This window comes from Tricharina praecox, assembly GCF_024521635.1.
Source record: "Tricharina praecox strain CBS 144465 chromosome Unknown BZA05scaffold_15, whole genome shotgun sequence".
Taxonomy (NCBI): Eukaryota; Fungi; Ascomycota; class Pezizomycetes; order Pezizales; family Pyronemataceae; genus Tricharina; species Tricharina praecox.
In genome coordinates, this window is record NW_026250417.1 from 125444 (window position 1) to 151238 (window position 25795).

Sequence of the window (25795 nt, forward strand, 5' to 3'; positions counted from 1 at the left end):
GCCCCGCCACTCTACTACTAGTATACTCTAGGCTGGATACGTATGGTCTGACCCGAGCATGCGACTCTCGGGCCCTTCGCCTTCGTCTTCGCCTTTGCCTTCCCCCCCACCCACCCAGCACAGCAGGTCGAGATCGATCAAATTCAGCAAGCCAGCAAGCCAGCTCGTCTACCTAGCTAGCTAGCTAGCTAAGCCCAGTAGGTAAGTGCTCTAGAGTAATCAAGATTCAAGCCCTCGACTCTCGACTCTCGACTCTCGAGCTCGAGCTCGAGCTCGGGCCCGCCCGCGGGGATAACTATCATAACTATCATTTTGTATGTGCCCAGGAATAATACGCCGGTCCAAGCCGTGGCGGTGGCGGTGAGGAAAGTAGGTACCAAGGTAAGTACTCTAGGTAGGCATCATCGCCGGCGTGCGCAGAGTAATCCCGTCATGTTTAGGGATGTTTGGGGCGCCCCGCCGCCGCCGCAATTTGCCTCCCGGATCGGATGGATATGTAGAGTAGAGTACTCTACCGCCGCGTAGGTGGGTGGGTGGGCCGGGTACTCTACTCTACTGATGGTGATAGTGATGGTGATGGTGATTATCTGGATTGGTTGGCTGGATGGATGGATGGATGGATGGATGTCGGGGTAAGCTGGCTGGTTCGCTGGCTGGCTGGCTTGCTGGTGCGAGCTGCTAACTAGATACTATCATACCCGTAGGTACCATGTGACCACTCGAGTCAAGTGACTTCCCGCACTTACATACATATATACGGTACTTATCACCAACAGGCTGGATGGACGGACGTCCACGATTGGATCATCGTCAAGCAAGCGAGCGGCGGGCGAGCGACCGCGGTCCGCGGACGGATGGCCTGCCTTGCTTGCCAGCTGTATCCACCTTCCAGTTGGCAGCGGGCACCGGGGGGACGGCGACGGGGATGGGGACGGGGACGGGCTAGCTTCAAGCACGCCTCGTGGACTACCCTACTCTACTATACCGTACGTCGGCTGTTCCGTCATGGTTCCATGTAGCCGAAGCGAGGAACCAGACATCCATCCAGCGCGGCCTCGCCGGCGGAGGGATGAGTGGAAACGTCCGTTACGGTGGAGTACATGAGGAAAATGCAAGATCGGAAAAAGCGAAAACCAAAACAGGGTCATGGAGGATTACTCGTGTACTACTTATGTACTCTACGATATCTACTAGCTCTACTAGTAGGCATGTATGACAGGGCGGATATCTATCTACTGGTGGACTCAAATCCACTCTACCTCGGCAATGAGCGGTTCTCCAGCATCCGCGTCAGCCGCTACCCCTTCGGCCCAAAAGTCCTTGTCCCTATCCAGCAGGAGGTCACGATACCATTTGCCCAAGAGCCTCGCGTCTCTGTTGTGGTGACTGTAATTATCCTCCTCCTCTTCCTCCCCGTCGTCATCATCATCGCTCCACGAGCTGTACTCAAAAAATTCAGGAGACGGCCTGCTGGTCTTGTGTGTCTTGCTTGTCTTGCCGGGGTTACGTGCGTCGCTGCCGGTTACCGGTGGCCGGTTGTACTCCGTGTCTGCCCACTTCGGCCGGCCTGTATATTGGTCAGCCATGCATAGCTCATCACTCGCTGACAATGAAGGGGGGATGAACAGTTCAAGCAAAGTCCCCTGCTATCATTCAATCTCGGCTGTTCTAAGCAGACATAGCACCTTCTATCGTGAGCACCCCGAAATTCCTGTTCCCGCGGGGTCGAAATCGACCTCGTAGCTAACCCCTCATTAGCATCATCACACTCGCACTCGCACTCGCAGGGGGGGGGGGGGAGAAGGGAAGGGAATCAAACGCGATAACAAATGCCGACAAGTCCTACACAGCCCAGACTTCAGCTTCCTACCGAGTCCCGGACCCTTCTCGCAGAGGCGGCACACGGCGTCGCCCTGAGCATCGCGCACGATCTTGAGAAGTTTCGGCCTGCCTTTGGGGGGGGAGGGGGGCGTGCCGCGTCAGCACTTGCTCTCTCTTCGAGGAGGGGTGGGAAACCAACAGCCCTGACAATAATACCGCCCATCGCGCTTCCGCACATCCTTCGTGGTGCCATGGCAGGCGGAACACGTCTTCCCTACGACCATACCTCCACCTCCACCTTCACCTTCACCTCCACCTTCGCCGTCGCCCTCACCATCACCTCCACGCCGCGGCCCCGCGCGCCCCGTGATCTCAATGCGCCGCTGGAACCCGAGCGCGTCCCGGCAGCCAAAGGATTCGTCAGAGGTGTTCCTGCGCAGCGGGAGCTTTTCCGTCGGGTGCGAGAGGCAGCGGCGTTTTTTCGGGCTACTACCGCCGCCGCTGCCGCCACCGCTGACGCTACCGCAGCTGACGTTGGAGAATAGGCTGCGGATTCGCGCGGGGATGTGCAGATGGTGGTGGTGGTGCTTTTGCTTGCTATTGCTGGGGTGTGCGGGTAACGATACTGTGGGCATTTTGGAGAGGGGGAGGGGGGAGGTGCACAGGGAAACTGGGGCGCTGGGGCAAGGTCACTTGTAGAGCGGGTGCGTTCAGGTTGGTGGGGTTCAAGAAGACTGGTCTTCACTCTGGTGGGTTCTGGGCCGGTGGTGGGGGGCTGAGGGTTCGACTTGAAGCTTCAAGCTCTGCTAGCGTACGATGGCCGGGGTATAAAGAGCTTAGAGGGCCCGTAATACCGACCGAGTAGCTGGCTTCTGCTTGGTTGGAACTACGGCTGATGGTCCGGAGGACTGTGGCCTTCGAGATTCGAGATTCGGGGGGTGCATGGCGAGCACCCGGCTGTTCGTGCGGCCAAACGGTCCGCCAACGGAAACAGAATCAGTATCGAAGAACCACGACTTCCTCTCCCGCAGAGTGACAAGCAGTAAAAGCCAACCTGGTATCCCAACGCCGGCGCTGCTATTCCAGCCATATTAGGTAGTCCGGACATCTTGCCAATATCAGGCCCGCCATCACCTATCCGTGTGATGTGTGTGATGCCGGTACGCGCAGAAAAACACAGTACTCTAGTGACCGCTGTCGTCCCTAGATGGATGATGGATCTTTACGGAACTTCTTTGGAGTTTACGCCTGGATGATGGATCTTAGAAAAGATGGTCTGAAGTTTCGGACTCGTGAGTGATCATCCTCTGGTTTAAAGAATATGGGACCGATTCGAGTCTTAAGGTGCTCGGAAGCTGGGATTGATACCACGCGAACGCCGTGATGCGTAGCAAAACTAGCTTTGAGGAAGTACGAACTTCTAGGCAGCTGTGTGGAAACGGCATCCACCCAGCGTTTGGGGGAGTACGCATTTGTCGTGACGCCCTCTCAGTCTAGCTTTGATCCGGGATTCAGGAGCAACTTTTCTTCAAAAGACTGCACAGCTGCCAAGAATCTATTTCGCATCAAATTCGGATACTGCATCACACGAGGCAGATGCAGTGGAGTATCATCACCAGATCACCAAAAATACGTCTTTCAAGGAACACCCCACGAACACCATATGAACCCAGAGTTCTTTATAACGCTTTCTAATTGTGTATCGGTATTGTGATGCAAATTCAATATTTGCTTTCTACAAATGTAATTCATTTGACCTCTTTATTAATTCGGGCTTTCGTCAAATGCCGTATTTCAACAGATTGTTGGGTTAATCCAGTGTAGCTCCGGGATCGATTTTACCCCGTTTTTTTGCCACTGCTGCTCACTCACAACGAGTGACTCGGCTCCTACGCAAGCCACCAATTTGGACAAGTCATAACTGCGCTTTCGACACAGTCACTTGCACTCACTGAATCCATCGACGACGACATCGCTTGGTGGGCCTGGTTGGATCGAGTTTCGGAAGTCCACGAACGGAGATTTCGCGATATCCTACGAACGAACGAACAACATGACATTTTCTTTGCACTATGCTGTTGTGCGGATGAAGTAGTTCGCTGGTAGTTCTCTAGTATTGCGGACAGTGCGTAATATTAAGAACTGCAGTAGTTCTTCCGGCTTTTGTAGTAAGCTTATCTTTACAACACTGCGTATAATGTTTTCCTTACTGCAGAAATGAGAATATAGAAAAACAAATACCAGAATAAATCTGTATTTTCCGAGACTGCTGGATTCAATACCGAGCGGTAGTACTACTGGAGACCTTCGGCATCAATCGCACCCCACTTTTTGCTACTGTATTCTACCGTACACTGCTTTGACACCCCCCCCCCCCCCCCCCCCCCCCCCTCCCACAAACCCAAGCGCCATGGCGGCGGCTTGATATGTCTGTCGTATCCCAACCAGATCACCGAAGCGGTGTTTAGATCTGTTTCCTTCGAAGCATTATATATTCAAAATAGGAGGGTAAGATGTTCTGGTATGCTTGTTGATCCCGCTTGCCACCAAACCCATGTTTTCGCCGGTTTCAAAACGGCCCTGCACCATGGCAGTGGGAATACCTGCTCGCTTTGATGGCGATACCACCCCCCGCACTATCCCCATCTTCTTCGGTTTGAGCCTCCTGGTCCGGAGTCACTTCCTAGCATCAGCTTGCCACCTCCCATCACTCGACAATAGTTGCTGCTACCTATCCCAACACGAATGGAGACCGGATCGGATTTGAAAGAGACGGGATTATGTACAATGCTGTCCCGATCGGAAGCGGCCGGATCCAGAACGATGAAACAAAAACACCTCCCGAGATCCCCCCATCTAAAACTTGGCCTTCCCGCTCGGCCAGTCCTTCCAGCCCCTTCCATGACCCCTCCGTTTCCACTCCTCGATGAGCGCAGGCATCTTCTCCATAGCCTGTTTCCGTATTTCGAGCCTGGGGGGTCGCAGCAATTAGCAATCCATTCCGCTCCGCACCAGCCATTGCGAGTATGGCATCATCATACCTGGACTTGAGCGTCCTCTCCTCCTTATGACCCCTCACGCGCATTGGCTTCTCAGCCCTCTTCAGCCGGGCCGCCTCGCGCGCGGCCGAACTCTTCTTCGTGGGCGGCAGCAGCTCTTCGACTCCATATCGGCGCGCGAGCTTGCACAGGTCCGCCTGGCGCCGCAGCGAGAACACCGGGTTGTGCCACTTGCCCGTCACCGGGAACACGGTCGGCTTGAAGGGGTTGCTGCGCACGTCATTGGCGGTGCCCGGTGGGTACCGCGCGAAGAACCGGGTTAGCCGTGGCGGAAGCAGGCGCGCGAGCGAGACGAATGTCGACGCGGCGGCGGTGGCGGTGGTGGGCGTGGCCATTGTTGTTGTACGGTGACCAAGTTGTGGTGAGGTCGTGGTGGGCCGGAGGTGCAGGTAGTTCGTGGTATGGTGGGGGAAATTTTGTGGGTGGCCGGGTAAAGGTGCGTCATGGCCGAGCATTCAGAACGATCTCCAGCAAACAATCTACAAAACCCATTCTCCAGCAATCCCTCATCCCGGAGAAATCTGGATTCGCTTTCTCTCCAGACTATATATTACTACCGGTACATGTACATCAATTCTTCCACTTCCCACCGCCACCCCCAGTGCCCCCCATGATCGAATCCTGATCCCGATCCCGATCCCCGCCACCACCGCCTCTATCACCGCCCGCCTTCCTCGTTCTCGTAGGCTTACTCTGCGCCGCCTCGTGTTTCCTATTTCCCACACATTAGCCATTATCCCACACTGGAAAGGAGAAACAGCTACGAACCTCAATTCCTCCGGCACTCTCGAAATCGCACTCTTCATCAGCATCTGCTTTAGATCATACATGACATCTGTATCTTCCGGACCGAGGAACGTGATAGAGACACCACTCTTTCCCGCACGACCAGTACGTCCGATACGATGCGTGTACTGCTCAATACTCGTTGCCATATTGAAGTTGATAACCAAACTGACATCAGGTACATCGATACCTCTACCCGCAAGATCGGTAGCGACGAGGATATCCGCCTGGCCGGAGCGGAGCTGGTGGAGTGCCTGTTCACGCTGGTCCTGCGATTTCGATCCGTGGAGCGTGACAGCATGCCAGCCAGAGTGCTTGAGATCCTTTGCGACGGCATCGCAGTTTCGCTTGATGTTGACGAAGACGATGACTGGGGGTGAGTATTCGCGCGAAGCGAGGAGTTCCAGCATGCGTTTCTTGCGCTTATCTTCGCCCGGAACGAACTCGACGCGCTGTTCGACAGTGTCTACAGCTTCGCCGGCGTTACCGATGGTGACGATTGCCGGGCGTCGGAGGTATTTACGAGCTATACGTTCGATTGCCGGAGGCATGGTGGCTGTGTACATCATTGTCTGACGGAAGCGGTCTTTACCGCCAAGGTGTTTGGACATCAGCACCGGGTTCTCAGCGTCTTCGGTGTCCGGCTTGATATTGTGAACTGGTAGGGCGTCGAGGATCTTGTTTACACTCTCTTCGAAACCCATGTCGATCATGCGGTCGGCTTCGTCCATGATCACGTAGCAGCATTGCGAAAGGACCAAGAGACGACGCTCGAGACAGTCGACGAGACGACCGGGCGTGGCGATAATGATCTCGGCACCGTCTCGGAGGTTGTAAGCTTGCTCTTCGATGGTGTGACCTCCAACTATCGAGACACAGGTGAATCCAAGCGGCGTGGCAAACTTTTTTGCTTCCGTTTCGATCTGCTGGGCCAATTCACGCGTCGGTGCGAGGATGATGGCGTATGGACCGTCGTTCTTCGTGAATTCCGTCAATCCAGGAAGCTCGGAGATGTAGACCAGCAATGGCAGGATGAACGACGCCGTCTTTCCGGAACCAGTAACAGCGACACCAATCAGATCTCTGTTCTGCAGAGCAATCGGAATCGCAGCTCGTTGAATCGCCGACGGGTCCTTGTATCCAACCTCATCCACCACCTGCAGCAACCTAGTCGGCAACTGACTCTCCTCCCAACTCCTCATCGGCAGCGGAATGCCTCCTCCCCTCGTAGCAATATTAAAGTCCTCCTTGAAAATTCTCCAATCGCGTTCCTTCATCATCTCGAGCGGTTTCTCGGACCAATGCTTATCGACCCAATTCGTCGCCTCGCGTTTCTTCCTCTCCATCTCCATAATCTCCTTTGCTCTCCTGGTCTCATCTTCACCGCGACTCTGCAGCGCTTGCAAATACGCATCCACCGGTTTCTCGGAATCCGCGAAACCCCCCAACTTCCCCCTTCCAAAGAATCCTATCTGTTGTCTCTCCTCGTCGAGGGAAGTATCCTCCTCCGCCCCCCACTCAAACGTAAACTTCCTCTCATGCGTTTTCCGCCGCTTCTTCTTGCTCGCAAGAACAGAAGTGTCAGGGTCGACACCCATATATCTTCTCTTCATCTCGGCCGCCGCCAGCTCCTCCGCAGCCGATAAGCTCCGCTGGTATTTCTTCTTCTCTTTCGGTTCGTGGTGCTGGTGCTGCGGCGGGGGCGGCGGCGGGGGCATATCCCTCCCATCCCTCTGATTCCCCGACTTCCTCATAGCGGCCGGGCCCGTCGGGGGCTCTCTACCGACCCTCGCATTGCCACCCCCTCCCCCACCTACCATCCCACCATTCGCTCCCCCATTCCCGCCCCCGTTTCCGATAACCCCATCCTTCCTCTCGCGCTCATCCCTCAATCTCTCGAGCGCGCGCTTCTCGCGCTCCGCCTTGGACAAGAACTTGGGCCGCTTCGCCGCCTCGTCCGCCTCCTTCTTCTTCTGCAGGATCTGCTCGATGCTGAGTGGCCCGCGGCCGGCGGGCGGCTTCGGTTTCGCCTTGGGCGGCGGCGGGGGCGGAACCTCGTCTGCTGGGGGCGGCGGCGGAGGCGGCGGTGGTGGCGGAGGCGGCGGCGGCGGGAGCGTGTCTGATGGCGGTGGCGGTGGCGGTGGCGGCGGTTGTGCTATTGAGGACATTTTTGGGGTATCGCGTGTCGCGTGGTGAGCTGCGGGTGGGACCGAGACGTGTGTGGTGGAGGCGTCGAGGTTGAGGTGCGGGTGAGTGAGGTGGGTAGGGTAAGTGGTGCACATATTATCACTTAGGAGTTTGTTGTCATGTGACATCTCAACCCTGGTGTCTACCTATGTGAAGAGGGTTGCCAAAGTTGGGAAAGGCCGCATGCGAGGGAGTTGGAGAGTGTTTTGAATTTACGATTTCACTGGTGGTGGTCAATCGCAACAACTAATAGCATGATTCATTACTAAGGTGCCTAAGTAACTATCCCGTCAAACAAATGATATACCTATGCCAATAAGAGAAGTAAGTATCGCAAAAACAACCACAGACCAACCACAGAACAATCAGAAAACAACCAGAAAACAATGCAATTAGAAAACAATCACTCTAGAGGCCACAAATCGACACTCTAAAGGCTAACAAATCGTCATTGCCTATTCCACCGCAGTGACATCAGGAGCATCCTCAACAAACGTCAGGTCCGCCTCTCGTCCAACGATGGTGACGCCGAAGTCGATTTTGCAAGCCAATGTGACCTTCGTGCATCCCCAGATAGTGATATGGGTGATGCCCCTCTCTTGCATCGCCTCGACAACCTCGTCGTCCACCGACCTAATGAACCCTACATCAATCGTCCGTAACTTCTTGAAATCCGGCAATGCCTGCAAGAGGCCGTGCTTGGTGATGTCTCCGCATGAGGTGAGGTCCAGCATCTCGAGCGTCTGTCCGCTGTGGGTCGCAAGCGCCAGCAACGCAGCGTCTCCGAAGCTCTCGGGACGAGCAATGTGAAATTCCCGTAGTCCGCGGTTCTTATCCCAATTGGTGAACAGGTTGGTGATGTTCAGGTCCGTGAGAAGCTCGCAATCATTGAGGTTGAGGACGCGCAGATGGGCACAGCATGCGTGGATTGCGTCCAGGGTCTCCTGCGTAAGAAGCATGTTGCCTGAGAGGTTGAGCTCCTCAAGGCCCGAACCAATGACGTCTAGAAGCGAGATCACAGAGGCGTCGGTGATGCCGCCACCAGCAAAAGAGATATCAAGGCTCTTGAGCTTCGGACAATTTTCGAGCGCCAACACACCGTCGTCGTCAAGTCGAGCGAGGTGGGAAAGACACAAAGATTTAAGGTTGGGGCAGTTCACGGCGATAGCCTCGAAGACGTCACTATTGGTGCGAGCCGTCGAGGTGAGACTGAGCGATTTCAAACGAGGTCCCACGGTCTCGAAGAATTTGGCGTACACTCCGGCGCTGACAAGGAAGGCGCCACGGATATGAAGAGACTCGAGGCATTTGAGCTTCTCAGCATAATACGGAAGGACTTCATCAGTCATCTTTCCGCAGTGATGCAAAGAGAGTTCGCGGAGATGTGGAAGAAACGCTCCAATGGTGCGCAAATTGTCGCTATCAATTTCTACCGATCAAGTGTTAGCAGCAAGCATGTATGAGTGGGTACAGAGGAAACATACTGGCACAGTCGTACAACGTCAACTTTTCCGATTCCTTATCATTCTCGAGGAACAATCGCATGGTGTGGTTCGTCAAAGATCTGTTGCGCGAGATGATCTGGCAGATCCGGTCCATAAACCTCTCGGGGAGACCCCCGAAATCGTCGACCTGGTCAATACCCCTCGCCACGTACTGCCGTGATATTAGTCTTCTACACCGTGAGAGGGGATATGATGACAGCTAGCACAAACCTCGATGCAATAGTCCTTGAGACTCTTAGCCATGCAGGCCTGGTTGTTGTCGAGAGCATTACGCAGGTTGTCACGCTTGGCTTTCTTCGTGGTAGTACGTTTCTTCTTGACCGTCTTTTTGGCCTTTCCATACTTGCTGCCACATTTGGAACACAGCATGCCATCTCCCTCCTGGGCGGCACAGGTATAAGCGGTGACAGTGAATCGAGACTCGCATTCGGCACAGAAGGTGATCTGGCCTGGATTTGGAGTATTGCTCTGTTCGACAAAGTCGGGGTTGAAGTCCACATCGTCGGCATCTGATTCATCATCAAAGTCTCGCTTCCGCTTCTTTTTCGCTGGCTTCTTTTCCGCTTTTGCCTTTCCTTTAGGCGCTGGGTTGGAGGGCCCTGCTGTTGTTTCCGCCGCTACCGCTGACCCTGCCGCCGCCGCCGCCGCCGCAGCTTGTTCTTCCAATTGTTCCAAATTCCGCCTGTGGGCGCGCTGCCTGATCTGCGCAGCACTGATACCTTTCTCCTGCAAAGATCATGAGCCCATATACCACAAAAAATTCAAGCAAACATACCCGCAAGAACTCCGTTAGAGCAGAATTCGGCCCGCGAACATCTCCAGGACGTCTCCCCGACCTGCCGAGACATGTAAGTGACACGAAGCGTGAATTTTATTGAGAAATCATACATGACTGTTGTTGCTGATGCTACTGTAGGTGTTTATTTGAGAGCCTGGGGGTTGTTTGGATCGTTGGTGCGTTGGGTCAAATGGTCCAAGCAAAGAGAGAGCAGGAGGAGGAAGAGGAGGAAGAGGACCGGAGAGGACCGGAGAGGAAGCGAAGAGTAGACGGATGTGTGGGGGATAGGGTTGTGGTGAGGCCGGTGGTAGGGGTGGAGGTGGCGGTAAGTAGAGGGAGAGGTAGGTAGAGGTGGGTAAAGGTGGGTAGAGGTAAGTAGATGTAGAGGTAGAGGTCCTCTAGAGTAGAATAGATGGAGGAGAGCTCTTTAGTGTTGCTGCTGCAAGGCGACTCGGCCGTTCTTTGGATCTTTGGACCCCGGTCAGATATTTCGTGTGGGTTGAATTTTGGAGGGGTAGGCAATTTTACGGTACAAAGTACTGTTCTACAGTAGCTCTCAAAGCTCGGGTCGACGCGTCTCGCTCAGGATGCTGCGACGCGGTAAGTGGAAAGCGGCATCACGAGCATCAAGAGCTAGTGGCGGTGATTGATAACAGGTAGCAGAATTAACTCTCAATGACAATTCTGTAGATGGAGAGGATGACAATTCAGACCGAGAAAATGATCTAGGTGTCTCTGTTGCGTTGTGATTTATTGGCTGACAGAAGTACTGGACGCGAAAGGAAAAAGTGAAATTGCCCCTCTTGGAATTTGCCACAAACACGTCTTCCCGTGGATCTAAGGTGCACGCAAGAGAAAACTTACACGGGTTCGAGACGCGACTTCAATTCGAAGCTCGCCCCTCCCTCCATCCCCCGTTAAACAGCACACTCTATCTTCCTCTCCTCTCCGTCTTTCTCTCACCTTCCTCCTCTCCACCTTTGCCATCATACAAAGATCTCTGTCCATCTCTGCCAGTCATCCAATTACCAGGTAAGCAGTTCTTCTGGATCTCCTTCGCTTACTCGCTCCGCCCCACCCCCATCATCTCTCTTTTGCTAGCTTGCGATTGCCACTCCCACCTCGAGTAACACTCGTATCGCAGTACGGCAATCGACAGAGAACTCAAGACATTCTCTCACTCCTACCCTTTCATCCCGTCCCGTTGTTCCCTGATCCCCCTTTGTCAGAATCAAACATCCCCACCCCCTTCCCCCTACCAATCAAAACCCTTCCGTCTCGCAGCCCCCCTTTCGCATACATCCACCGCAATTACTAGCCCTCTCGGTTTCTTGCTGCTCACAACCGCTGCGTTCTAGCTACTCGACTCAGCTTCATCTGACAGCTCCATACAGCATCCTCACAGAGATGGTTCGGAGAAGTTGTAAGCTTGATCCCTCTGTTGCCAGTTGGCAGGAGAAGCTCACTGACATTATCTGCTGTAGCTGCTCGCTTGTCTGCGAAGGCTGCATCGACGACGAAGACTCCATCACAGTCCCTCACAAAGCAGAAGACGGCTGCTAAACCCGCCAAGTCGAGATCGTCCACCGCCACTGTTGCTGCTGCTGCTGCTGCCGCTTTCGACAGCAGCAGCGACAACGACAACGGCAGCGATGCTCCCTCCACCAAGCGCCGTCGTAGAAACAACGGCACGGCATCGACTATCAAGAAGAACAATGTCGCTGTCATCGAGAATGCTGCTTCTACTAAGACTTCCAAGGCCGTCTCTCCCACATCGTTCGAGTTCAGTCGTGCGGGCACTACCGACACTGCCATGACCAGCGGGAGCGATTCCGCCACTCTACGGCGGCGCAAACGACAGTTGAAGAACCAAAACGACGACGAGGACGAAGGAGATGATCTTGATGAAGAAGGTGACTCCGGAGATTTCACGGAGAGGCCAGAGTTCGAAGATTCCGAGGAATTGGAGCCACTGTTCAGCGATTTCGCGGAGGGGTCAGAGTTCGAAGATTACGAGGAGGGGCCAGAGTTCAGAGATTCCGGGGATGACGAGGACGGAGATTACGAAGAGGACAAATCCAAGAACCTATCGAAGGTAGGCAGGAAGTGGAAGGGCAGATCTGTGCCAGTCGATATCCTGGAGGAAAAACACACGGCCCAACATAAAGCTGCGAAGCCTGGGCTCTTGCATGGTCGTATGTGTCAAGATCGATATATTCCCTACTGGATGCCGTCGGAAGATCTAGAGGAAACCCAGAAGAGTCGATTTGAGAAGCTGCAAAAAGAGTACGGAGGATTGCACAAGGAAGAATACGACTCGGATGTCCTCGACGAGGAGGATCCTGATTTTCCTAGAACAGCATTCGTTCCGGATGACCCTCACAATACCCGCAGGGTGAGTTCGGTACCTTGGTTATCCGAGATTTGGACATACGACTGATACTGCTGGATACAGAGCACTAATGACCGTGCATTATTGTATTATTATCATGGGGAGCTCAGGAATGTCTGGCTCGAACTGGGTCTTCGTCGCAACATCACGGTCAAGGAAGACCCCCAGCCGCCTGGACTAGCACTTAAGCTTCTGCCCTTCCAGAAAGAAGGACTGCATTGGATGCGTGTTCAGGAGAAGAGTGCTTACAAGGGAGGTATTCTTGCCGACGAAATGGGCATGGGCAAGACCGTACGTGTATCCTTGGAGCATCCGACAGGCGGTGTTTGGCTAATTGGTATTTCAGATTCAAACCCTTGCTCTCATAATGACTGATCCCAATGCTGGTCCCAACCTCGTTGTCGCTCCCACCGTTGCGCTCATGCAGTGGAAATCTGAGATCGAGAAATACACCGGCGATGCTTTGAAGGTGTATCTCTTTCACGGAGCATCGAGATCCACGGATCACAAAGAGTTGTCAAAATACAATGTCATCTTGACCAGCTACAACCTTGTCGAGTCTGTGTATCGGAAGCAACAAACTGGCTACAGGCGCAAGAACGGAATCGTCAAGGAAGACAGTGGTCTGCACAAAGTCATGTATCATCGAGTGATTTTGGACGAAGCCCACAATATCAAGGTATGCATTGGAACTGCCTTCCCATAGACTTACTACGTCTAACCCTTCATGCAGGACCGCACAAGCAACACCGCGAAAGCAGTGTTTGCTCTCAAGACCAAGTACAAGCTGTGCTTGTCCGGAACACCCCTCCAGAATCGCATTGGAGAGCTTTTCTCCTTACTCCGCTTCTTGGAGATCGATCCTTTCGCATACTATTACTGCCGAAAGTGCCCATGCAAGCAACTCCAGTGGAAGTTTTCCAACAATCGCAGCTGTGATAGTTGTGGCTGCTCTCCCATGAGCCATATCAGCTTTTTCAACTACGAGTGTTTGAAGCCGATCCAGAGAGATGGAAACACCGGTGCGGGAAAGATTGCGTACAACAATATCCGTCATCTTTTGAAACACATCATGTTGAGGCGCACCAAGAACGAACGCGAGGACGACCTTGGACTTCCGAACAAGGTGGTGCGCATCCGCAAGGACAAATTCTCGGAGGAAGAGCTTGACCTTTACGACTCCATCTTCTCGGATGGCAAGAGGAAGTTCGAGACCTATGTCTCACAAGGAGTTGTCCTAAACAATTACGCGAACATCTTCACCCTCATCACTCGTATGCGGCAGATGGCCGACCATCCGGATCTGGTGCTTCGGAAGCATATCGAAGATGGACAGGTCACGCTGGTCTGCGGAATCTGCGATGAGGAAGCTGAGGAGGCGATCAAGTCCAAGTGTCACCACACATACTGTCGCGACTGCGTCCAGCGCTACGTATCCGGGTTTTGTGGCAACTCGGCCCCCGAATGCCCCAAGTGCCATATCCCGCTTGTGATCGATCTTGCTGCTCCTGCCATTGAGCCTGATTCCTATCAGCCTAAGCGTACCAGCATCGTCAACCGGATCGACATGACCAACTGGCGCTCCTCGACCAAGATTGAGGCGCTCTGCCACGAGCTCTACCGCCTCCGTCGCCCGTACCAGACCACCAAGTCCATCGTGTTTTCGCAGTTCACGTCCATGCTCCAATTGATTGAATGGCGTCTCAACCACGCCGGCTTCAAAACCGTCATGCTACAGGGCTCCATGTCACCGGCGCAACGCGATGCTACGATCAAATACTTTATGACCCACGTCGAGGTCGAAGTATTCCTCGTCTCCCTCAAGGCCGGTGGTGTCGCACTCAATCTCATCGAGGCAAACCATGTGTTCCTCATGGAGCCGTGGTGGAATCCCAGTGTCGAATGGCAGGCGGCCGACCGCATCCACCGTATCGGCCAGACTCGCGTCTGCACGGTCACCAGGATGGTGGTGGACGACAGCATCGAGAGCAGGATCATCGAGCTGCAGGAGAAGAAGACGAGGATGATCGAGGCCACCGTCAATGCGGATCAAAAGGCTATGGAACGCTTGACTGCTGACGACATGAGGTTCTTGTTCCAGAACTGAGCTATTCCGTTTCCTTTTCTGGGGCGCATCCTGGGGCGTATCGTCGTTTGGAGTTTGCTTTGCTTTATTTTTTTTTTACTGGCAAGATTGGCGAATGGATTCCTCATTCCTTTGATACTTTGATGGTTTTACTTGTATTTTTGTTTTCATTTCTGCACATACCATTTACAACTAGAGATTTGGGGGTGATGATGGAGCAGCTTAGCGTTGTGAACGGGGCGAAATGGCATGCTTTACTTTTACTCTTACTTTTCTTTACTTTTCTTTACCTTTGTTTCTTTTTTCATGATGCTTTACTTTTACTAGTACTTCTGCTTTTTTCACGTTTCTCATGATGCTTTACCTTTACTAGTACTTCTACTTTTTTCTGCTTTTCTCATGATGCTTGCTTGCTTGGGACGCTCGTTCTTTGGGGGCGATGATCAGATTATGTAGCAGCTTAGCATAGTGAACGGGGCGAAATGGGCATGCTTTACTTGTACTTTTACTTGTCTCTCCTTTTCTCATGATGCTTGGAATTCCCCTTCGTTCTTGATAGGATGGTACCGGTACCGGTACAAAAGTACATACGATTAGAGTGCAACGGGTGACCATGTAACGAGTGATATGCGATAATCCGAACGGCCATCATTACTATGGAGTACCACAACCCAGGCGCGAGATCTCAGGTCCCAGGGCAAAGCATCGCGTGGTCCAGCGGATGATTTTACCTCTAGTATCCGAGTCGAGACTCGAGAGTAGTTCACGACCTATGAGCCTTGGACCGATCACCTTGGGGCCGGCCACCTCTCCCCCCAACTACTCCCGCTTCAGGGTGTGTGCCGGATACATAGTTGCCTCCCTCCCTCTGTACATACCTACATATCCATGGCCCATGGAATCGATGTGACGCCGGACGGCACTGACGGGCGACAGGAACGTAAACGTGTGTATGTACCTAGCCGCTGAGCGTGGATGATAGATCCACGTGGTTGCGGTGTGGTTGCAGTGCGGCGTGACACTACTACCGCAACTACCATCACCGCGTACGGTCTTTATCACTCGCGGCTTGAGATCGTGAGGATGGTGGTGGTTATACTGGCTGGTCGGGGTGCTCTGCTGAGGGCTTACTCGTAAGTGTCTGTTGTAGTTCCTGTTGTATGTAGGTACATAGTTCCATAGTTTCTCACCGAACGGGCCAGTTTTATATTTCTTCACCGTCACCGCAGCACATCACAGCTACAACCCGAGTTCTCACTGTAGCTCTCACTGGCCCACCAACGAAAACCGGGGTATCACAATATCCATTCCATCTTCCATTCCATCTTCCATTCCACCGACAATGTAGTTAACTCAAAGAAGAAGAAGCACAATAAAATACGAGTATCTACACGCCCCTCGTCCCCACCGCTACCCAAGAAAGAAAGAATAATACCAGCAGCAGATTACAAATTATAGACTCCCGTCCCCGTCCCCGTCCCCCGTCCCCCTCCGCCCTCCCCTTCCCTTCCCGCCCCCCCCCCCCCCCACCGACCCACCAACCCACCCACCCAGACGAAATATGCAACACTACCTCCCGCCAAACGCCAGACTCGCAAACGCGTCCGGACTATGCCTCCCGCTCTGCCAGGCGCCGAAGTCAACACTCTCCTGGCTGCGGTGACTCTGGTTCTGGACGGCAACGGGGAGGAACGGGTTATTGCTTGCAGCCTGGGGCATTTGCATTTGCTGGGGTTGCGGGGGTTGTGGTGGGGGCTGGCTACCGGTGACTTCGATCTGCAGCTCGCTCCTGGGCGGCGCGAGTTGCGGTGCGTTGAACAGCGCCAGGATTTGCGATTTGTCGATGCTTTGCGGTTGCGGCTGGTGTTGCTGCGGTGAGAAGAACTGCTGCTGTTGTTGTTGTTGCTGCTGCTGCTGCTGCTGGAATTGTGGTTGTGGCTGCTGGAATTGCTGGTACGGGTTTGTTTGCAGTTGTTGTGGTTGGAGTTGTTGTGGTTGGAGTTGCTGTGGCTGGAGTTGTTGTGGCTGCTGGAATTGTTGCTGGTAGGGGTTTGCCGGTGAGGGGAGCGCCGACATGTACGGATTGTAGGAGGATCCGGTGGAGGCGGGGTATTGCATCGGTGCTGTCGGGGTTGGTGCGACGCCGAAGGGGTTATTGTTGTTTTGAGGGATTGCGAACTGCTGCTGTGGCTGCTGCTGCTGGTACCCGAGGAGCTGTGAGTGCCATGCTTGCTGCACGGGGTACTGTTGCTGCTGCTGTTGATGTTGCTGTTGCTGCTGGAAGAACATTGGCTGGACGGACGGCATGCTTCCTCCCGTGCGTGCCTGTGAGAGTGGGAGTGGCGGGAGCGGAGGCTGCTCTTTATCCAGTTCTTCGAAGGGATTCGACGACGACGACGACGCGGGGGTGGTCGTCAAATTGACACTGTGACGGAGCACCGCCGCGGGCCCGCTCTTGTGTGACTGGACGGTCAACCCGTTCTTTGGGGGGGGTTCTGGTCGTCGATCCTCTGCCTTGTTGAGCCGTATCAAGATCTCGACGGCATCCATCATCTTCCCATCCGTCTGCTTGAGGACCTCAATGCACTGGTTGACATCCGTAAACCCCATCTCGGAGAGATTCTTAATCTGCTCACCATAGAGCTCGAACAGCGTCGGCGCCGCCATACCGTGTGGGAACACCACGGGCCCCGGCGGCGGACGACTATCCGTGTACGGCGCGTTGTTGGTACCCAGAATCTGATTCACCTTCCCCTGGCCACCAGGCGACGACGAACGGAACAATCCCAATCCCAACTTTCGTCTCCCCGACGAGGACGAAGACTTCGCCGTGCTCGACCCCCCACCACTAACCGCAGCAGCCGCGCTCGAACTCGGCGCTGCACCGTTCCCTTCACGCCGGAAGGTCTGGTACTCGTATTTCGCGCGGATATGCCGCTCCATGTGGCTGTCGGCATCCTCCTGCGATAGCGGTGGTGGGTGCTTATGCGGGTCGGGGTTGAAGTATGTGTTCGATCTCGCATTACCATTTTTCCGCATGCTCTGTCCAGTGCCAATTCCGTCACGTCAGCATTCCTCCGCTGTCTCTCCGGCGCACGTGCGCGTCACACACACACAACGTACCTCCACCTGCTCATTCGTCCAAGCATCCATCGAGATGCTCTTAACTTTCGACACATGCGTGCCCAGTTTCCGGTGTAGCGATGCGCAGCGAATGCACAAGAATATGCCCAACTATTTCCGCGATCAGCACACAACCCCTTTCTCCCCCGTTCCCGCGTCCCCCGGATCACACCGCTTACACTCCAACTAGCCCAACCTATTCTTCGCCGTCAGCGTCTTTTTCTTCTTCTTCCCCCCTCCCCACGAGGATGTAGGTGGTTAGGTACCTGGATTGCGGGTCCCGCAGTCGGCGCATCGGTCGTTGCCGGGAACACTCTTGATCAGGTCTTGCAAGATCTTCTCGTTGCGCGCTTGCTGGCGTTTGTTGAGCATCGAGGACATCGCGGCGAGCGTGCGGGCGGGCGGGCGAGTACTCTAAGGGGGCGGGCGGCGGTGGTCGGGTCGTGCGGCGGTGGTCGGGTCGTGCGGCGGCTGGGGGAGACGATGCGACTGATTCCTCGGCTTATGTACTGCTCGGTGAGGGGATAGGGAGGAGGAGGAGGATGACGGGGACTCGTGGGGGACTCGTGGAGTGGAGTTGGGCGCGAGTGTCGTCGTCGGTCGGTTGGTTGGCGAGGCGAGCTTGATTAATTGGACAGGCCAGCGAGTTGTTCGTGTGGTGGTGCTTGCGCTTTTCGTCGCGTTCGCTCGCTCGCTCGCTCTGCTGCTGCTGCTGCTGCTGCTGCGCGGCTAAGTCAGGTTGTGTCTGGGGGTGTCTCGGTCGGCATTATTGGTCAGGCAGGTCTGGTCAGGCCACACCCCTGCTTGGCGAGGAGGAGGACGTGCGTGCGCCGTGCGGACTGCGGAGGACGGGCGGAGATCACCAACAACGTGAGCATATAGAGACGGTGGGAAAATAGCAACACACACGAGAGCTGATGTACGTAAGCGCTGAGAGGAGAGGAGGAGGATTCACGCGCCGCAGTCATGGGCTCTGCTAGTACCAGTTGCCCGCCCCACATTATACGTAGGTAGATCACTGTAGGACTTCGAGCGAGGACGTAGGTAGTGTAGGCAGAGTAGGGGCACTCTCGTGAAGACTTTCGGCGGCGGCCATGGAGAAGAAACAGAACAGACGTCGAACGCGCCTGTTTGACTTGGTACTACCACCACCAACCCATCTCCGTACGGGCATACACAGGCACATAATACTCCGCGCAGCACAGACAGTCAAATCGGACAGTGACAGTGAGACGCATCGTACCGCCCCGGGGAGTCCTCACGCATCGAGCATGAGCATGAACGCGGAAAGGCAGCAAATCTCGGCGATCCCGTCGTTTTCCCACTCGGACGTGTCAATGGTTATGCCCGTACCCATGGGCACACACGCATGCTCGAGGCATGAACAAAACAAACATTCTTGACCGGGACGGGCGCCGGGGGGACACCTGTGATGGGTGTCGGTGTGTAAGGGTGTGGCGGCGGTCAAAATTCCTGTGAAATTGCTTGGCGCCCGAGCGGCTAACTTGTGGGGAGGGGTCGCACGCATAAAAGACCAACTTTTTTCTCCGTCTTCTCTCTTCACTTCTGCACTGCACTGCACTGCTTCACGCAACAACAACAACGACGCCGACGACGACGACACGCAACGATGTAGCAGCAACATCTCGCACACGCTCTCTTTCCTTCAATTCGGCTTCAATTCAGCTTCAGCATGTACATAATACCCCCTGCAATCAATAAAAACCATTCCTCTGTCTATCCCCGACCCAGCGAGCGCACGCTCTTCCCCTCCCCTTCCCCCTACCCCCCAGTACAACAAAACCCCACAGAATGCCTACCTCCCACGCCGCCTCCGTTGCTGAATATCTTCGGATGTTATCCTTCGGGGGCACTTTCCAGGTGCGGAGCGTAACAATTCATATTATATCTAGTGGGATAGCAATATTGGTATCTTAGCAGGACCGCATCTACTTCCACCCCGCTCTTGACAACTGATTGAGCGGGACTATAATCGGATGTACATCCCTTTGTTTTTTGGTTTTTTTTTGGCTTTTTATACATAGTGGTGGTGGTGAATGAGAATTTGATTGGATTGGATTGACGACAATATTTGGTTGCCATCACCGTGAATGAAACGATACCGTCTTGACTTGACTCGACTCCCGCGAACTCCTCGTGCCCGTCCATGAGATCCCCACGAGATCCAAAGAATGAATGGAAGCAAGCAGCGATGATTATAGCAGTATCTCGCAACCACCGCGATCCCCTCCCTCGACCAGATAAAGTTGAAACAAACCAAGATGACATGCGGAAAAAAACAAGAATCGAAACAAGAAACCCCGCTGTAGTATGCGTGCAAAAGTACTTGACTAGGTAGGCAGTAAAGCAAGGTGCAGAGTAAAGTAAAGGTAAAGCAAAGCAGCCCCTTCCATCACATCGCATCACATCACTTCGGAACGATCCCTCCCCCCTCCCATCCGCCTCCGCCATAGCTATCTCGCGATGTAGGTAGAACGAGCAAAGCAAAGCAAGAACCAGGAGGAGAAAGAAGAAGAAATAAAGTTAGAAGTGCACGCGCAAAATGATTACAGCCGCGTCGTCTTCCGTCATCTTCTACTCCTCCTGCTGCTTCAACTTGTTCATATCTACCTTCTCGCCCATGACCTCGCCGATAACACGTAACCTATCGATGCGGATCTTCTCTGCGCCGGGGCGCTCCGCCTCGACAAAGAACATGGTGAACGCCGAGCAGTTCTGGAACTTGACGAATTTGGTCGTGATCACTGCCGTGCCGTTCTTATTCCAGTCCTCGGCCTTGAGCTCGATGGTCTGTGTGGACTCGCGCTCCTCGGCGTCCTCGAATCCGAGGATCTGGTGCGTGTTGCAGAACAGCTTGATGGTGCGGGGACGGGAAGGGGCCTCGTCGTCGTCTTCGTCCGCGTCCGCCGACGCGAGGGAGGTAAGGTGGATCGAGTGGAGCTTGACCGCCGCCTGGAACGGAATGTAAAGCATCAGCTGTTCGTCGGTATCGCTCTCGACGCCGTCGGCTCCCTTTCCGGCCGGTTTTTTGAACTCGAACAGCGTGCGGGCTGTGCCGAGCGACGTGTTGGCATTGAGAATGTCGAGCCCCGCCAGCTCGACCGACTGCGTGATGTTGGAGTAATTCTTGACCGCGATCGGCGCTCCGAGCCACGACGAGTCATTGGTGGTGGTGTTGCTGCTGCCGCCACCGGCCGCGGCACCTCCGGCGGGTCCCTCGAGGCTGCCGAGGAGATCCGGGAGCGACGTGATCAGCTCGCCGACACCTGACATGCGACGGATAACAGCACCGGACTTGAACACGAGGAAGGTGGGATCACTATTGGCAATGTTCCATCAGCAAGCCGCGATCGAGAACGGGCCGGAGGCTCACTACGTACACAGTGATCTGGTACTGGCTCTCAGCCCACGGGTTCTTGGTGATGTCGCAGCGCGCCAGCCGGATCTTGTCGGTCAGACGACCGGCAACTGTGCCCATACCATCGAGCACCTGGTGGGCACTCTTATAAACTGCACAGCGGGGGAACCACGGGGGCAGGTGTCAGCTTTTCGCGGAAGTTCTCTCTCCCGTGGGCTGGTTGGTTGTAGAGTAGGTAGGTAGGGAGCTCACAGGCCACCATCGCGGGCTTGCTGCCGCCCAGCAGCGACTGCATCTGCGCTCCATTCGCAATTTCGGGGTATGAGGCTGACATTGTGTGTGTGAACGATTTGGTCTGCGCGTATGAAGGGAGTTCGGGGGTGAGAGAAGCTTCGGTTCGGAAGACGCGATTGTTTGTTGGTGGGGTGGAAGGTGCGGGGTGAAGCTGCGGCTGCCAAGGCGCTAGCTGGTTTGTGGAGCAGCAGTTTAGGCGTCATTGGGACTCACTCGAGCGTGACTTTGTCGATTCAAAAAAATACCGTATATTGCTATCTGCAGAGCACGTACCGGAGCATGGTGTACGATGGGAGTTAAGGCTTAAGAGTAACCTGTCCAGTTGCAATTGCTGCGGGGCTGGGAAAGGACATGCGGCCATACCCACTCACTCGCTGCGGTCGTTTTCGTGGTTCGAGCATGATCTATATATCTGCACGTCACGTGCGAATGCCTAAAGACAGGCGTAGTCTAACGATATGTGAGCTTCAAAGAGAACCAGTTTTATTCCCAAGCTTGCTACACGCCAGTGAAAGCCTCCCCAATCACCAGCAAAGAACCCAACTGTAAAAAAGCGTACAAAACCAGAGACAGACATCATGAACTACACCCCCATCGTTCCCAATGCGCAAATCATCACCCCTCATATCATCAGCAAACAATCAAACTTTTGAAAAAGAGAACAGAAACAAAAACAGAAATCATGAAATCCACCCCCTCATCCGCAATGCTCAAATCACACCCTGATATCCTCCTTGTTAACGCCATTATGTGAAAGTATCCACGGTGCAATGCCCGCGAAACAATCAGAAAAGAAAAAGAAAAAGATGCAAAACAATCAGAAAAGAAAAGAAAAGCAAACAAATGAAAAGAAAGCTCTGATATCATCCCGCATCCAACACCATTTTTGACGCCTTCCCTGATGCCTCCCCATCGCCATTTTTGAAAATATCCGCCCATAGTGTAATGCCCGCAAAAACAATCAGAAAATAAAAGTAAACAAATGCAAAACAATCAGAAAAGAAAAGCAAACAGATGAAAGAGAAAGCCATGATATCATCACCACGTCCAACACCTTTTTTGACGCCTTCCATGATGCCTCTCCATCGCCGTTTTTTTGAAAAGAAAAAAAAAGGAGAAAAAAGAAGAAAAAAGAAAGAAAGAAAAAAACCATCCATCTCTCACATGTTCATATCCATTGATCAATGGAACTCCACCTGGGGAACCACCTCGCTAACCGCCTCGGGAACCACCTCGGGAACCACCTCGGGAACCACCTGGGGCACGACCTGGGGCACGACCTGGGGAGCCTGTTCCATGAACACAGCCAGAGTCTTCTCCTTCACCCCCTCGGTGGGCTTGCGCTCCCACAAGCCACCCTGATCGTGCTCGCCCTTGACACTGTCGTAGGACTCAACGTTAATGAAACGGATACCGAGACACATCTCGGAGCAGACTTCATCCAGTCCCTTCAGCGCATTGATGCAGAGCGCGTGGTGCGCAGGAAGGAGCGAAGTGATGTAGTCAATGACCAACTGCTTCTCAGGCGAACAGGATGGAGGAGCATCGGGGTCGGTGGGAATAGCGGGCTCAGAAGGAGCCGTATCTCCAACAGGGGCGGCAGATCCATTGGAAGTAAATCCAACAGGCGGGGTAGATCCATTGGAAGCAGATCCATTGAAGGCAGATCCATTGAAGGCAGATCCATTGAAGGCAGATCCATTGAAGGCAGATCCATTGAAGGCAGATCCATTGAAAGCAGATCCATTGGAAGCATATCCATTGAAAGCAGATCCATTGGAAGGATATCCATTGAAAGCAGATCCATTGGAAGCATATCCATTGAAAGCAGATCCATTGGAAGCAGATCCATTGGAAGCAGATCCATTGGAAGCATATCCATTGAAAGCAGATCCATTGGAAGCAGATCCATTGAAAGCAGATCCATTGGAAGCATATCCATTGAAAGCAGATCCATTGGAAGCAAATCCATTGGAAGCAAATCCAACGGGGGCGGTAGACCCATTGGAAGCAGATCCATTGAAAGTAGATCCATTGGAAATAAGGGGCCCATGGACAGCAGCAAAGGCAGCGAAGTCGGCGTTCTCCTTCTTCTTCTGACCCGCCATTCCCTTCTCATCGTTCGTGATCGTAACCGCAGCCGTAGCCGTAACAAGCTCCACAACCTTTCCATTTCCATTTCCCTTGGCCTTGACCTTGGCCTTGCCTTTCTTCTTCTTCTTCTTATCAAGCTCGCTCTCAAGGGACGGGATGCCCTCCATGGCAGCCCTAAAGTTCGGCAGCCTGAAGAAAATGCGTTCGCGGCGGACCTGTCCAACGATGTTGATGATCTCCCAAGCGAGTTCCGTCAGGAAGAGTGCATTGCTGAGGCCAGCCAACTCCAGGAACACGGCGTAGTGCTTGTTCTCATCTTGCCACTTCGTGGGGCGGGATCCAATGAGCCTCTCGGTAATGTGATTGCGTGGAATTCGAGGACGGACGACGATTTTGACGTTCTCGCCATTGTTGCTGGTGATAGTGGGAGTGGTCTTGAGCTCTTTGGCGCGGGATCCGAGTTCGGGCGCGGAGTCGCCTCGGAGCCTGAGGTGAAGGTTGACGCGGCACTGCGCACAGTCGGCTTCGTAATAGTCACATAAGCCGACAGGGTTGACGTTCGGGACGTGTGAGCGCTTCGGGCCTTTGGAGCCTTTGGAGCCTTTGGGGCCTTTGAAGACTTTGGAGCCTTTGGGGGGACGCTGAGGCGCCTCGCAGTCAATGAGCCAGCCGAGGAGCGAGAAAAGCTTGTGAGGGTCGTCGGAGAGTTGCTGGGGGTGCGACTCGGGCGACCATTCGCCGCGCCAGTGGAGAGGAAAGGTCTGCACTGCACCGTTCTCCGTCTTGCCCATAGATATCTTGTATGGCGGTGGAAGGTCCGGAACGACTGAATGGGAAAAGCTGTCAGCAAGTGCGAGTGAGAGATAGTGGCACGGATGGACTCACAATTGCAACGCACCAGTTTCCTGGGCGTCATGTTCCACTGCTTAAGCCACTCCGTGACTCCCTCGCAGGCCTTTAGCTGCACTGGATCGTCCCTGGTGTACATGTTCGAAAGTGCCATCGTCACCACCGCGTATCTGTTGCCATCCGAAATCGCCATCCAATCGTGCTCAAAGAGCTCCTTCAAGTGCTTGTCGTATTGACACCTCAAGTGGGTTTGGCGGACGACAACATGGTCGTGGGTCCTCTGGACATGCTCGCCCAGAAACTCCGAGCAAAAGAAGCTCCGGACACACTCTGGGATCACCGGGTACCACTTCGGAGGGGCACACACAGCCGGGAACGACAGGTTCATCTTGAACGGATCCAAGATCTCCTCCGACGTCCACTCACGCTCCACACATCCATCCTCGATGCCGGTGGGCTCCGCCTCGGAGCCAACGACACCAATCCCCGCGATATCCTCGATGGTGATGCCCAAAGCCCTCTCGAACCATCTAATCGTAGACGCCATCAACAGTGCGTCCTTCGGCGGACGGGGAGAGCCAGGACACGGCTTATGCTGGCCGCTCACGATGGCAGCAACATTCGCCGTGATGGCGAACTCCCAGACGCTGGCCATGGCCCACTCGCACTTCTCGACGTCGTCAGTCGCACGGTCAAACCGCTGGGCCCGCGTAGAGCCCTCGCTCTTGCTGCCGACCAGAACGGTGGACACAAAGCGCTCAGCGGCTGCAGTCTTTGTGAGAAGACGCAGACTGCTGGCTTTGTTGAACACCTCGTCGAAAGGGACGTCGTAAAGGAGGTTGAGTTTGTGTGACTTGTTGAGAGAGAACAGCGGGATACCTACCTCCCCGGGGAAGACAACCGGGAACTTATTGCCCAGTCTGGCGATCTCCGGAAGGAGCAGCTTCTCCATGCGGACGAGGGGCTGCGAGATCAGCAGCAGAACATCAACGATGGGATCAGCAGAAGAGGCGGGGTATGATCACTTACCGAGTTCTTCATGTTCTCGTTGTCGTTGTCTTTGATGGAGGAGTTGTTGTTTGCGGGAGTCGTAAGTTTCGAGGGCTGCGAGGAAGAGGGAGGAAGAGGGGGAGCAGGAGGGGCATCATCGATGTTGAAGCCCGCCTTAACTAGGCGCTGCAAAGCTCGGCGACGCTTCTGATTGCTTCCGGCGGGCATGAATGCGGGCACGGCGGGGATCTTAGATGAAGACATGATGCGCAAGAGTGAATATGGTCCGCGTAACACTCGGCACACAGGTGCGGTTGTGCGAGTGTTGCGCGAGGGTTGGGTGAGATGTCTTGAAGGGTGAGTTGTTAGATGAAGGGTGAATTGAGAATCATGGATGTTTCTTTCAGTGTGACGAGGGTGACGAGTGAGATGCTATGCGGCCAGCTACCAAA

At 54.2% G+C, this 25795-nt stretch overlaps 9 protein-coding genes across 9 annotated transcripts; 1 reads left to right on the forward strand and 8 right to left on the reverse strand.

Annotated features, from left to right (window-relative positions):
- Positions 1–941: 941 nt before the first annotated feature.
- On the reverse strand, positions 942–2453 carry BZA05DRAFT_400366 (uncharacterized protein). Its single transcript, XM_051483883.1, has 4 exons — positions 2021–2453; positions 1820–1951; positions 1627–1743; positions 942–1567 (listed from the first exon to the last, which is right to left on the reverse strand). The coding sequence occupies exons 1-4, from the start codon at positions 2103–2105 to the stop codon at positions 1245–1247; spliced, it is 657 nt and encodes a 218-aa protein (XP_051338587.1). The 5' UTR covers positions 2106–2453; the 3' UTR covers positions 942–1244.
- A 1798-nt stretch (positions 2454–4251) lies between these two features.
- On the reverse strand, positions 4252–5257 carry BZA05DRAFT_436777 (uncharacterized protein). Its single transcript, XM_051486427.1, has 2 exons — positions 4863–5257; positions 4252–4792 (listed from the first exon to the last, which is right to left on the reverse strand). The coding sequence occupies exons 1-2, from the start codon at positions 5213–5215 to the stop codon at positions 4678–4680; spliced, it is 468 nt and encodes a 155-aa protein (XP_051338588.1). The 5' UTR covers positions 5216–5257; the 3' UTR covers positions 4252–4677.
- Positions 5258–5358: 101 nt separating this feature from the next.
- Positions 5359–7475, reverse strand: BZA05DRAFT_400371 (pre-mRNA-splicing ATP-dependent RNA helicase prp28). The gene is made up of 2 exons (XM_051483884.1): positions 5649–7475; positions 5359–5592 (listed from the first exon to the last, which is right to left on the reverse strand). The coding sequence occupies exons 1-2, from the start codon at positions 7418–7420 to the stop codon at positions 5451–5453; spliced, it is 1914 nt and encodes a 637-aa protein (XP_051338589.1). The 5' UTR covers positions 7421–7475; the 3' UTR covers positions 5359–5450.
- An 833-nt stretch (positions 7476–8308) lies between these two features.
- Positions 8309–9991, reverse strand: BZA05DRAFT_338899 (uncharacterized protein; the record flags this gene model as incomplete). The annotated part of the gene is made up of 3 exons (XM_051480912.1): positions 8309–9282; positions 9338–9509; positions 9569–9991. Coding segments are annotated over 3 exons (1569 nt in total), but the record flags the coding sequence as incomplete, so codon positions are not given.
- Positions 9992–12612: 2621 nt separating this feature from the next.
- BZA05DRAFT_338597 (nucleotide excision repair protein) lies at positions 12613–14635 on the forward strand (the record flags this gene model as incomplete). Its single annotated transcript, XM_051480895.1, has 3 exons — positions 12613–12819; positions 12875–13207; positions 13262–14635. Coding segments are annotated over 3 exons (1914 nt in total), but the record flags the coding sequence as incomplete, so codon positions are not given.
- Positions 14636–16144: 1509 nt separating this feature from the next.
- Positions 16145–18188, reverse strand: BZA05DRAFT_400379 (uncharacterized protein). Its single transcript, XM_051483885.1, has 4 exons — positions 18004–18188; positions 17917–17933; positions 17738–17848; positions 16145–17656 (listed from the first exon to the last, which is right to left on the reverse strand). The coding sequence occupies exons 1-4, from the start codon at positions 18116–18118 to the stop codon at positions 16184–16186; spliced, it is 1716 nt and encodes a 571-aa protein (XP_051338592.1). The 5' UTR covers positions 18119–18188; the 3' UTR covers positions 16145–16183.
- Positions 18189–19981: 1793 nt separating this feature from the next.
- Positions 19982–21555, reverse strand: BZA05DRAFT_64087 (thioredoxin). Its single transcript, XM_051488523.1, has 2 exons — positions 21139–21555; positions 19982–21077 (listed from the first exon to the last, which is right to left on the reverse strand). Exons 1-2 carry the CDS (start codon positions 21234–21236, stop codon positions 20333–20335), a joined length of 843 nt encoding a protein of 280 aa, XP_051338593.1. The 5' UTR covers positions 21237–21555; the 3' UTR covers positions 19982–20332.
- A 710-nt stretch (positions 21556–22265) lies between these two features.
- On the reverse strand, positions 22266–22722 carry BZA05DRAFT_400385 (uncharacterized protein). The gene is given in 2 exon segments (XM_051483886.1): positions 22266–22684; positions 22697–22722. 1 exon segment carries the CDS (start codon positions 22565–22567, stop codon positions 22274–22276), a length of 294 nt encoding a protein of 97 aa, XP_051338594.1. The 5' UTR covers positions 22568–22684; positions 22697–22722; the 3' UTR covers positions 22266–22273.
- Positions 22266–25607, reverse strand: BZA05DRAFT_436783 (uncharacterized protein; the record flags this gene model as incomplete). Its single annotated transcript, XM_051486428.1, has 4 exons — positions 22266–24330; positions 24390–25206; positions 25237–25317; positions 25383–25607. 4 exons carry the CDS (start codon positions 25605–25607, stop codon positions 22592–22594), a joined length of 2862 nt encoding a protein of 953 aa, XP_051338595.1. The 3' UTR covers positions 22266–22591.
- Between the last annotated feature and the right edge of the window lie 188 nt (positions 25608–25795).

Coding starts and splice junctions, on each gene's coding strand:
- BZA05DRAFT_64087 (XM_051488523.1), bottom strand. CDS start 21,236: ATGGGCACAGTTGCCGGTCGTCTGACCGACAAGATCCGGCTGGCGCGC. Junction 21,078..21,138: donor AGCCAGTACCAGATCACTGT/GTACGTAGTGAG, acceptor CATTGCCAATAG/TGATCCCACCTTCCTCGTGT.
- BZA05DRAFT_400385 (XM_051483886.1), bottom strand. CDS start 22,567: ATGGATGGTTTTTTTCTTTCTTTCTTTTTTCTTCTTTTTTCTCCTTTT.
- BZA05DRAFT_436777 (XM_051486427.1), bottom strand. CDS start 5,215: ATGGCCACGCCCACCACCGCCACCGCCGCCGCGTCGACATTCGTCTCG. Junction 4,793..4,862: donor GAGAGGACGCTCAAGTCCAG/GTATGATGATGC, acceptor GCGACCCCCCAG/GCTCGAAATACGGAAACAGG.
- BZA05DRAFT_400379 (XM_051483885.1), bottom strand. CDS start 18,118: ATGTCCTCGATGCTCAACAAACGCCAGCAAGCGCGCAACGAGAAGATC. Junction 17,657..17,737: donor GGACGAATGAGCAGGTGGAG/GTACGTTGTGTG, acceptor GGCACTGGACAG/AGCATGCGGAAAAATGGTAA.
- BZA05DRAFT_400371 (XM_051483884.1), bottom strand. CDS start 7,420: ATGAGGAAGTCGGGGAATCAGAGGGATGGGAGGGATATGCCCCCGCCG. Junction 5,593..5,648: donor AGAGTGCCGGAGGAATTGAG/GTTCGTAGCTGT, acceptor TGTGGGAAATAG/GAAACACGAGGCGGCGCAGA.
- BZA05DRAFT_400366 (XM_051483883.1), bottom strand. CDS start 2,105: ATGGTCGTAGGGAAGACGTGTTCCGCCTGCCATGGCACCACGAAGGAT. Junction 1,952..2,020: donor GCGGTATTATTGTCAGGGCT/GTTGGTTTCCCA, acceptor CCCCCCCCAAAG/GCAGGCCGAAACTTCTCAAG. Junction 1,568..1,626: donor CAGGGGACTTTGCTTGAACT/GTTCATCCCCCC, acceptor ACCAATATACAG/GCCGGCCGAAGTGGGCAGAC.